The sequence below is a fragment of the Crocuta crocuta genome, unplaced genomic scaffold (assembly GCF_008692635.1).
Source record: "Crocuta crocuta isolate KB4526 unplaced genomic scaffold, BGI_CrCroc_1.0 scaffold1161, whole genome shotgun sequence".
Lineage (NCBI taxonomy): Eukaryota > Metazoa > Chordata > Mammalia > Carnivora > Hyaenidae > Crocuta > Crocuta crocuta.
The window spans coordinates 503,669-514,621 of NW_027531894.1; the positions used below are offsets into that span (position 1 = coordinate 503,669).

Sequence of the window (10,953 nt, forward strand, 5' to 3'; positions counted from 1 at the left end):
TATTTCATAACAAGAAAAGAACTAGTGCTGGATTTAGGAATACATTCTCTAAATTGGGGGGGGGGGGCGGCTGTTGGCAGGGGGGAGGCAAACAACAGGCAGGTGAAGCATACACATCAGAAAAACAATTACCTCTGGAAGCAGAAGAAAATTATAAACAAAATCACATGTAATCTGGACTATACATATAACATAATTTATTAATCCATTTTAACAACTATTCATTGAACACCAACTATGTTAAGTACTAAAGGAAAACTGAACGAAAGAGACAAGAATCTTCTACATTCATGGAACTTATGTTCTGGTGAAGGGTGAGGAGGAGCAGATAATAGACAGAATAAAGAAAATGTCTAGTATATTAGGTGGTGGCAACTGTTGTAGAAAAAAATTAAGCCAGGAAAGAGAACAGTGAGCTTGAGTTGAGACTGCAGTTGTAAACAGTGGTCAGAAAAAGCAAATCTGAAAAGGTGACATCCCAGAAACGATCTGAAGCCTGTAAAGCTACCAGGGAGGCCAGTGGGTAAAAGAGCTCAGAGGTGACACTTGAGGAAATTTTTTAAATTAACAATAAACTCCTCTCATCACTCCTTTTCAACATCGTATTGGAAGTACAGTTGACTCTTGAACAACACAGGCCTTAGGGACAAAACCCCCTGCAGAGTGAAAAATCCATGTATAACCTTTGACTCCCCCCAAAACTTAACTACTTATAGCCTACTGTTGAAGCCTTACTGATAAAATAAATGGTCAATTGAGACATATTTTAAATATGTGTATTATATATTGTATTCTCAAAATAAGCTAGAAAAAAGAAAATGTTATTAAGAAAAAGAAAACAGTACAGTACTGTATTTTTTTTTAATCCACAAACAAGTGGACCTGCATAGTACAAACCCATGGTGTTCATGGGTCAGTTGTACTAGCTAATGCAATAAGACAAGAAAATAAAAAAGTAAACATATGGGAAATAAAAGGGACACACACATAAATGGCTTTGTTTGCAGATGATCATCTATGTAAAAATCCAAAAGAATCAGCAAAAAGAAAGAAGGAAGGAAGGAAGAAAGAAAAGAAACAAAACCGAAGGGAAAAAAAAAACCCTCCTGGAATTTATAAGCAATTGTAGCAATGTTACAGGATATAAGGTTAATATATACAAGTCAATTGCTTTCCTATACACCAGCAATGAACAATTGGAATTTGAAATTTAAAACACAATACCATTTACATTAACACCAAAAAAATAGTTACTTAGGTATAAATCCAACAAAATATGCACAAGCAAGGAAAGCTGCAAAACTCCAATGAACAAAAGCATAGAAAAATCAAATAAATGGAGAAATATCCACGTTAGTGAATAGGAAGACTCAATATTACCATGATGACTATTCTTCCCAACTTGATCTATAGATTCAATGCAATCCCAGTTAAAATCACAGCAAGTTATTTTGTGGATATCAACAAATTGATCTAAAGTTTATATGAAGAGGGGCGCCTGGGTGGCCCAGTCGGTTGAGCGTCCGACTTCAGCTCAGGTCATGATCTCATGGTTCGTGGGTTTGAGCCCCATGTCAGGCTCTGTGCTGACAGCCAGCTCAGAGCCTGGAGCCTGTTCCGATTCTGTGTCTCCCTCTCTCTCTGACCCTCCCCTGCTCACGCTGTCTCTCTCTCTTTCAGAAATAAATAAAACATTTAAAAATTTAAATAAATAAATAAATAAATAAATAAATGATAAAGTTTATATGAAGAGGCAAAAGACCCGGAATAGCCCACATGATATTGAAGGAGAAGAACAAACTTGGGTAGACGCCACTTGACTTCGAGGCTGACTGAAAAGCTACAGTGATTAAGACTGTGATGTTGATGGAAAGTAGACAAATCGATCAATGGAATAGAATAGAGAGCTCAGAAACAACCCACATAAATATGCTCTTTGTCAAAGGAGCAAACGCAAAACAATGGAGCAAAGGTCATGTCTTCACAAATGTTGCTGGAACAACTGGACGTCGCGTGCAAATGAAGTGAATCTAGACACAGACCTCACGCCTCCACAGAGGCCAACTCAGAATGGATCCCAGACCTACGTGTAAAACACGAATCTGTAAAACTCTTAGAAGATAACATAGGAGAAAACCTGGATGACCTCAGGCGTGATGATGACTTTTTAGACATGACACCAAAGGCATGGTCCATGAGAGTAATAACTGGTAAGCAGGACTTCATGAACTTAAAACTTTTGCGAAAGACATTATCAATAGAATGAGAAGGTAAGTCACAGACAGGGAGAACATACTTGCAAAAGACACATTGGATAAAGAACTGTTATCCAAAACACAGAAAGAACTCTTAAGACTCAATAATAACAAAATAAACAACAGAACAAAACATTTTTTAAAATATTTTTTTGTTTGTTTAATTCTTGTTGAGGGAGAGAGAGAGACAGAATGTGAGTGCAGGAGGGGCAGAGGGAGAAGGAGACACAGAATCTGAAGCAGCTCCAGGCTCCAAGCTGTCAGCACAGAGCCAGATACGGGGCTTGAACTCACAAACTATGAGATCATGACCTGAGTCGAAACCAGACGCTTAACCGACTGAACCACCCAGGCGCCCCCAAAATAAAACATTTTTAAACAACAAAAAATGGTCCAGAGACCGTAACAGGCACTTCAGCAAAGAAGGTACACAGATGGCAGGCCCTACGTTGTCAGTAAATGCAAGTGAAAACGACGAGCTCCCTCTACACACCTGTTAGAATGGCCAAAATCTAGAACGCTGACATCAAACGCTGATGAGGATATGGAGCAACGGGAACTCTGTCGTTGCTGGGGGGAGTGCAAAATAGTGTAGCCGCTCTGGAAGACACTTGCCGGTTTCTTACACAACTAAAAAGACCGGTGGTCACCAGGGGTTGTGAGGGTGGGGGAAGGGATGACTAGACCGAGGATTTTAGGGCAGTGAAACCACTCTGTATGATACCATAACGGCGGATATATGTCACTACACGTTGGCCCACAGGGTGTACACCACCGAGACCAAACCCTGATGTGAACTGTGGACTTCAGTGATAATGTGTGTCCATGTAGGCTCCTGAACTGTTACAAATCTACCACTCGAAGGTGGGGGTGTTGCGAAGTGGGGAATCTATGAAGGGGGGCAGGGAAATCTTGGTACCTTCCTCTTAATTTTGCTGTAAACCTAAAACTGCTCTAAAAAATTCAGTCTTCTTTAAAAATCAATGATAAAAACAAAGAAAATTAAAATCTGACAACATTTGGGGGGGGGGGTGTGGGAAATGGAAGAGAAATATAAAACCTTTACAGAAATAAAAGCCACCTGGGGCACCTGGGTGGCTCAGTCAGTTAAGCGTCCGACTTCGGCTCAGGTCATGATCTCACAGTTCGTGGGTTCAGGACCCGCGTTGGGCTCTGTGCTGACACCTCACAGCCTGAAGCCTGTACCGGATTCTTTGTCTCCCTCTCTCTCTGACCCTTCCCTGCCTGTAATGTCTGTCTGTCTATCTGTCTGTCTGTCTCTCTCAGAAATAAATAAAACATTAAAAGAAAAGAAATAAAAGCCACCTTACAAACTTCAAAAAATAAGAACAACCATGGCTCAGGAACACAAAAGACAAGTTCAAGAAAAGCGCACAAAATGAAATGGAAAAGAACAGAGCTAAAAGCGATCTCTGAGAAGACAAGAGAGAAAAGGAACACAGACAAGCCAGAAGACAAGAGATGTGAGTGATATCACAGGAGAAAACTTTTCTGAAATAAATACATGCCAGGATCAAAAGTTTGAAACAACTGATGCCTGAAACTTAGCCAATCCATGTGCACAGGAAGTCAGCAGGCTTCAGAGGTGAAGACCCCTGAGAACATGGGCCTGGGGCCGGTCAGGTCAGCACACAGGAGAGCTCCTGGGGAACGCCGCGTGCATGCGCATCTGCGTCGCACCTGCTTCCCCAGGACAGCCCCAAGTGTGTAGAAGAGTTCAGGACACAACTGACCAACACACAGTTGGTCAAGGGATGGATGGACAGAGAGATGTGGGGAAACAGCTGGGTGGATGGGGCGTAAAAGCGCCACCCTGCTCCCTGGGGCCCATATAGCTCCCTTAGCTACCTTCCACACCAAAGGTTCGAGGCAAGAGCTGTGGTCACAGAGGACGCCAGGTTCCAAGTATCCCAACGAGAGTCCCCGGGAATTAGGTGTGGGGGCCACGCTGCCCACAGGGCCAGAGGGCTGGTGGCCATCGCACTAATCCAGGTAGGTTTCGTGGACAATGGGGGCCTGGGCTGGATTTGGCAGGATCGCAGACCATGGGCCATTGGAAGGTTTGTGAACGTGGGCACAAGTTCATGGACGGGAAGTGCCTGGGAGGCTACGCGCCCCCCGCCACCCGGAGCGGAGAGGAAACAAGACCCCAAGACCTGAGCCTCTGGGCCCTCCAGCTAGTCAGCTCCTGCTCCCTCACCTCTAGCCCCGTCGATTTGTGCTAGGGCTTCGCTAATCTAACCCCACCCTTGCAGGCTGTGTGATCCCAGACAATCTGCTTAACCTCTCCGTGTGCCAGCGCCTGCTCCTAAATTTTGTTGTCAATATTATTTTGCTGTAATATCTGCAAACTTTTCCCCATTGTCTGCTCCTCAGTAACCCCCACCCCACACCTGATGGTGGGGTGGGGGTGGGGTCCCCTCTGTGCCCCTCCTCCAGCTCCAGGCCACTGGAACCGTACTAGGGACCCTCCTTACCTCCCCTCCCTCAACTCCGGCGCTGAGCCCTGAAGGTCCCCCCCAACCCCTGCCCCCTGATTTTTGTCCCCAACTCCTCTTTCAGAGACTTTTCTAATAGCTGCCTGGGGGTCCCCACCTCCAGCTGACCACCCAGCACATCTATGCCCAGCCCAACAGGAGTATAAAAGCGAAATGCTAACGCACCCCACTCAAGCTGCCGCAGCCTTTCCTTCAGACTCCGCAGGGCAGAGTCCAGGCTCCCCCCAGGAGCCGCCCACCTCCCAAGTAAGAGCCTAACTTCCCACCCACGGCGGCCCCAGTTTCTCAAACCTGATGGTGCACCAAAGCCCCCTGGAGGGGTTAAACATGGGTTCCCAGGCCCTGCCCTGCAGATGCCCCTACTGTCTGTTTTCTAGGTTCCCTGGATGTATCTTCCAATTGCTACAGACCCACCTCCTCCAGGAAGCCCAGCATCAAACCTCAGGCTTGAATCCTCGTTGTGCTACAGGGAAAGGGGAATTCTGGGGAGGACAGAGCGGAAGGCTTGTCACAGAGGCAGACGTGACTCCTAGCCTGGGCTCGAGAGTGCTGGTAACCGGTCCGGGCCATGGCCAGTCCCCCTGGCTGTGCAGGGGTTAGAGAAAGTACGCCCAGAATCCCAGACTTTCCAGGAACACTGAGCCACAGAAGAGGTCCACGGTGGGGAAGGGGTCCGCATGTCCTGAGGGAGGCTCGGCACAGCTTTGGGGCAGTGCAGCAGGCCGTCCCACCCCAGCAAAGCCCCCTCCACCCCTCTGCAGCCCCAGCCCACCTCTGGGGATACCCTACAAGCCCTTTGAACCCCAGCCTGCAGCCTCGAGGCTGGCTTCCCGAGGCAGGGCCCCAGGTAGACCCCAAATGGAGGGCGGGCCTAGGCCCGTGCCAGGCGTGTGCCTCCAGGTGAGCTCAGCGCCGCACAAACTTGTCTCCCAGGATTTTTCCACACAAAACACGTCTCCCAGGGAAGCAACCGGTCTGATGAGCTGGGCGTGCGGGCGTTCCCACCCCGCCCTCCTGGTGCCCCCGCAGTCCTGTCCTGCAGTGAGAGGCCTCCCCAGACGGACGCGCCGGGCCTGGGATGGAGCCCAGGACCCCTCAGCCTGCAGCAGTGGCCTCTGGGTTGAGCCACGGAGCCAGCAGGATCCGGACCCCCATCACGGTAGGTCTCCCATCACACGAGCCTCCTCGGCCCAGCAGTCCCCTCAGGCTTCACCTTGACCTTTCCAAGGACCCTCCCCTCCCTCTTGAGCCCATCCCCACCCTGCCCCTTCCTCTCCAGCTCTGACCTCACTCCTAGACCTGCCTTCTGCCCCTGACCCCCTTCCTCACCCCCAGACCCCCCAGTCACCATTGCCACATGGGGCCACGTTCCCTGAAAAGACTGATTGTAGATTAAGGCAAGCGTCTTCAGGGACCAGGGTAAAGGACTCCCGCGGGAGAGAGGAGGCTATTAGAGTGGGTCTCACAGTGACTCCTCAAGGGGGGCCCAGGCGGTACCTGAGGCCATTCAGCCCCCCGCCCCTCCAGCCTTGCCCGGCTCACCCCTCGCCCCTATCTGTCCACCAGGGGCCTAACCTGGACTCACTCCAGGCCTGCCCAGGAGGCCTTGCAGCGTGCTGGTCCAGCTGGATGGGAGCGCCCCGGGAGACCTTCTGGGGACAAGCCCTGAAAGGCCTGGGCCCCCTCCCCACCCCTGATGCCCACCCCTCCTGATCACTGTTCTGTCGGCCTCCTGGCTTCTCCCTCCCCTGACACACAGCCTGGCTCCTGCACCCCCAGCCTGGGCGGAGAGGCCCCTCTGAGTCAATGCCCTGTGGCAGTCTTGCCTACCCTGCCCGTCAGAGAGCTCTGTTGAGCTGAGCCCTGACTCACATGTAGGGAATGGATTTCTACCTCACAGCCTGGGGGGCAGAAGCCGGGGAGGGGTGACGGAGAGGGCCAAGCCAGCCCTTTGGAGGCCTCTGCAGAAGTTGGGAAGATGGGGGCAACTTCTGGGGTCTACAGGACAGAGATCTAGAGGGTCATGAGCCTAGGGAATGGGGCAGTCTATCTATATGCTTCTGGGGTCTCTTGGGCACCAAGGATTAAGGTCCACAGGCGCCTCTTCTACCGGAAAGCTCCCCCACTCCAAGCCCTTTGTCCTCAACCCTCACCCTTAGCACTGACCCCTGATTACTAACAGTGACCCTGGATGCTGACCTCTGCCTGGCTCAGGGTTAGCGGCTTGATTCGAGGGGCTACCCAGAGCCCCCGGTCACCCAGGGAGGGAAAATCCCTCCCCTTCAGACTCCTGGAGGTGGCTGGCCATAGGCTCCCTAGTGACCTAACCGGGCCCTTCCCTGACACTCAGGACAGCGGGGCCTGATTAGCCCACCCCTACTCCAAAGGCCCCCCTGTGGCTGGGAAACCAAGGCTGAGAACTAACATGGGCCCGGACCCCTGCTTCCCTGTCCCAGGATGGGCAGAAGGAATGGGGAGGCCAGGCCAGGACGTGGGGCCTGTTCTTCCACCCAAATTCCACCTTAAGCAGGTGGTGGCCCCTCCCTCTCACCTGGCCCAGGTGTCCCCGCCCCCAGCCAAGCTCAGGGCTGGGCAGGCGTCTGTCTCCAGGCTGGCTCTGGGCGAGGCCAGTGGGGAGGGGACTTCAGGCACAGGACAGTGAAGACAGTTCAGGCCGGAGGAGGCCCCGGCAGTGGCCCAGGCCGGGCGCAGACCCAGCCCCGCGTGTCTGCCGCCATGCAGGACGGTAACTTCCTGCTGTCGGCCCTGCAGCCTGAGGCTGGCGTGTGCTCCCTGGCACTGCCCTCTGACCTGCAGCTGGACCGCCGGGGTGCAGAGGGGCCGGACGCTGAGCGGCTGCGGGCAGCCCGCGTCCAGGAGCAGGTCCGTGCCCGCCTCCTGCAGCTCGGCCAGCAGGCTCGGCACAATGGGACGGCGGAGCCCGAGGGAGCCACCGAGGTGGCCAGAGGTAAGCGGATGCCTGCAGGGTGGGTGCCGGGCGGTGGGAACGGCGGCGGTGGGCAGGCGGCCCCGGTGGGTGTGGTGGTACGAGGGCCAGAGGCCGTGGTGGAGCAGGCACTGGGGTTCAGCGCCCTGACTCACTGAGGCCTTGCACTGAGTCACCCGCCCTGCCCCGCCCGGTGTGGGAGAAGCCATGGGTGTGGCCTCCCACCCAGAAGGGACCCCCCGGGCCTTCCTGGCCAAGCAAAGCTGAGGTCCCCCCCTCCCCACCCCCTCAGCCCCGAGCACTGGCACATGGCAGATCCGGCACACAGCAGGCCCCCCGGGCCTACCTCTATCAGCAAGACAGGCCACGCACACATCCGGCCCGGATAACACAGGCTCACACGCGGTCGCAGGCGCGCAGACATACACGTCAGTCTCACAGAGGCACAAACACACTGAGACGCAGACACCCAGACTCCAGCGTCCCTCCCCACCGCCCTCCAGGCCCCAAGGGGATAAGCAGACAGAAACGTGAGGGGGCGGGTCTGGGAAACCTGGACTAGAGCCACCTGCCCGTCTGGACCAGGGTCCCCTGTGGAATTGCAGGGGAGGGCCCTGCAGGAGTGACCCAGATATTCTTTTTTTTTTTTTTTTTAAATGTTTTATTTATTTCTAGGAGAGAGAGAGAGACAGCGTGAACAGGGGAGGGTCAGAGAGAGAGGGAGCCACAGACTGAAACAGGCCCCAGGCTCTGAGCTGGCAGTCAGCACAGAGCCCGACGCGGGGCTCGAACCCACGAACCGTGAGATCATGACCTGAGCGAAAGTCGGACGCTTAACCGACTAAGCCACCCAGGCGCCCCGAGGAGTGACCCAGATATTCTTGATGAGAACATCAGGTGGGGGGGTGCCCCTCAGTGCAGGCAGGCCCACTGTGTGGGAACCCTGGCTCCACCAGGGTGCGCGTGTGCAAATGCGTGAGCAAATGCACGAGCGCACATGTGTGTGGATGTGTGTGTGCTTGTGGGCACATGTGTGTTAAAGGATCCCGCAGACACAGGAAGTTCAGAACAGTTGTTCTAGAAATGCCATTTCCTCCCTTGCCAGACTGCAGCAACAGGGATCAAGGTTAGATAGTAAGGTGAACTTCCCAGGATGTCAGGAGCCAAGACACCAGTTCTCACAGTGGTTCACATGACCTTTAGAGGGCCTTTTCCCAGGACAGGTCTCCAGAGGCTGGCCGGTTAGGGGGAAGGGTCAGCTAGCATAGGGGCTGCCAGGGCAGCCTGGGTCCCTGGGTCTTCCCCTCCCTGGGCCTCAGCCTTGCTGGTGGCTAAGCAGTTGGGTGCCCAGGGGTCATGGGGTGGAGGAGGGAGCAGGGAGGGGTTAATTACCACCCTGGCTACCCTGCCAGTTAGGGGGAGGATTATAATTTGGGGGTGGGAGTAAGGTCCCCAGGCTGGAGGTGTGTCCCCCAGGCTGAGCCTCACTAGCGTCAAAGGGTTAATAGCCCCTGCCCAGAAGCCTCATTAACCAGGGCGGGTCTGAGGAATGTGCTGGGAGGGGAGCCCCCCAGACCTTCTAGTTGGAAGAGACTGGGGGAGGGGCTGAGCCCCCCTCCCTTCACCCGCCTCATGATCCCTTTCAGCCACTCACCCTGCCCAGGCTCTCTGGGGACACGTGACTCTTCTCCCCCAAGATATGGCCCTAGCAGGGACCCTGGCAGAGGCCGATCCCCTCAAGGCACCCCTCCCTGCCCTCCGGAGATGCCAGGGTCCGCCTCACCTCAGTCCATTCTGCTTCGCCTTGGTCTGCTCTTCACCCAACTATTCTTGGTGTTTCCAGCTCATGCACCTGTTGTCTATCAAACCGGCCACCCATCTGTCCATCCGCTTCTCCTTGCAATGGTCTGACCAGCCCTCCCTCCTCCTCCTCCACCTCCCCATCCCTCACCCACCCACGTCTGTCCACTTACCACGGAGTGGGGCTGGCACCAACACCTTCAACTTCTGTGTGGCTGGATGGGGCGGGCATGGCTTTTCCAGGTGGGACGGGGGACTGTGTGTCCTTGGCTAGTGCAGCATCACTCCCGTGCGACCACAGCAGAGGATGGGCTCACAGGCGTCAGTGTGGCTTCCTGGAGGAGGGGGTCAGGCATGTGCCCTGGCAGGGACCAAAGAGCTAATGGAGTCCCTGGAACATTTCCCAGGCATCCAGGAGGGGGTGGTGAGCGTTATCTGGAGGACCAGGGGTCTGTGGGAGAGTTCCAACCGGGGCTGGCCCATGGGTGGAGGGGACCCATCTGGCCCAGCCAGGCCACCATTGTCCCTGTCGGCAGGCACATCCCGTGGTCAGTACCACACCCTGCAGGCTGGCTTCAGCTCCCGCTCCCAGAGCTTCGGTGCAGACAACACCTCTGTGAGTACATCGTCTCCAGCCCCAGGAGGGGCTCTTGGGGGAGGCTCTCGGGGGGAGGGGGGGGCTGCGGGGGGGCTGGGGGGGCTGGTGCCAGGTGAGCCTCCAGGACCCGCTCACTGCTCTCTTCCCTGCCCACAGACCTTCCGGCCCATTGCCAAGCCTGCCTACAGCCCTGCCTCCTGGTCCTCCCGCTCAGCTGTGGATGTGAGCTCCAGTCGAAGGCTGAGTTCCGCCCACAACGGGGGCAGCACCTTTGGGGTTGCAGGGTACGGGGGAGCCCAGCCCGCCGTGCCCATGCCCACCCGGCCCATGTCCTTCCACGAGCGTGGCGGGGCAGGGGGCCGGGTGGACTATGACACCCTGTCCCTGCGCTCGCTGAGGCTTGGGGCCGGGGGCCTGGACGACCGCTACAGCGTGGTATCCGAGCAGCTGGAGCCCCCGGCTGCCTCAGCCTCCAGGGCCTTTGCCTATGAGCGCCAGGCCAGCCCCAGCCGGTCAGGGGGCTTGGACTGGCCGGAAGCTGCTGAGGGGCCGCCCAGCCGGACAATCCGGGCGCCAGCCATGCGGACCCTGCAGCGATTCCAGAGCAGCCACCGCAGCCGTGGCGGGGCCGGGGTGGAGCCTGTGGCGCGAGCACCATCTGTGCGCAGCCTGAGCCTGAGCCTGGCCGACTCCAGCCACCTGCCAGATGTGCGTGGACTGGACAGCTACGGCAGCCACCGCACTCTGCAGAGGCTCAGCAGCGGGTGAGCTGGGCTTGGGGAGGGCGCTTCTGCCACAGCCCTGGCCCGTCCCCAGGATCAGCCTGACCCCTCC

General features: G+C 55.2%; 1 protein-coding gene across 1 annotated transcript in view; it reads left to right on the forward strand.

Moving 5' to 3' along the window:
• The first annotated feature begins 7,377 nt into the window (after positions 1 to 7,377).
• Positions 7,378 to 10,953, forward strand: part of PKP3 (plakophilin 3) — a 7,914-nt gene continuing 4,338 nt past the window's right edge. The window contains exons 1-3 of the mRNA XM_077773369.1: positions 7,378 to 7,742; positions 10,058 to 10,137; positions 10,276 to 10,883. Coding sequence (XP_077629495.1) covers positions 7,511 to 7,742; positions 10,058 to 10,137; positions 10,276 to 10,883 — 920 coding nt within the window. The 5' untranslated portion in view covers positions 7,378 to 7,510. The remainder of the gene's footprint in view (positions 7,743 to 10,057; positions 10,138 to 10,275; positions 10,884 to 10,953) is intronic.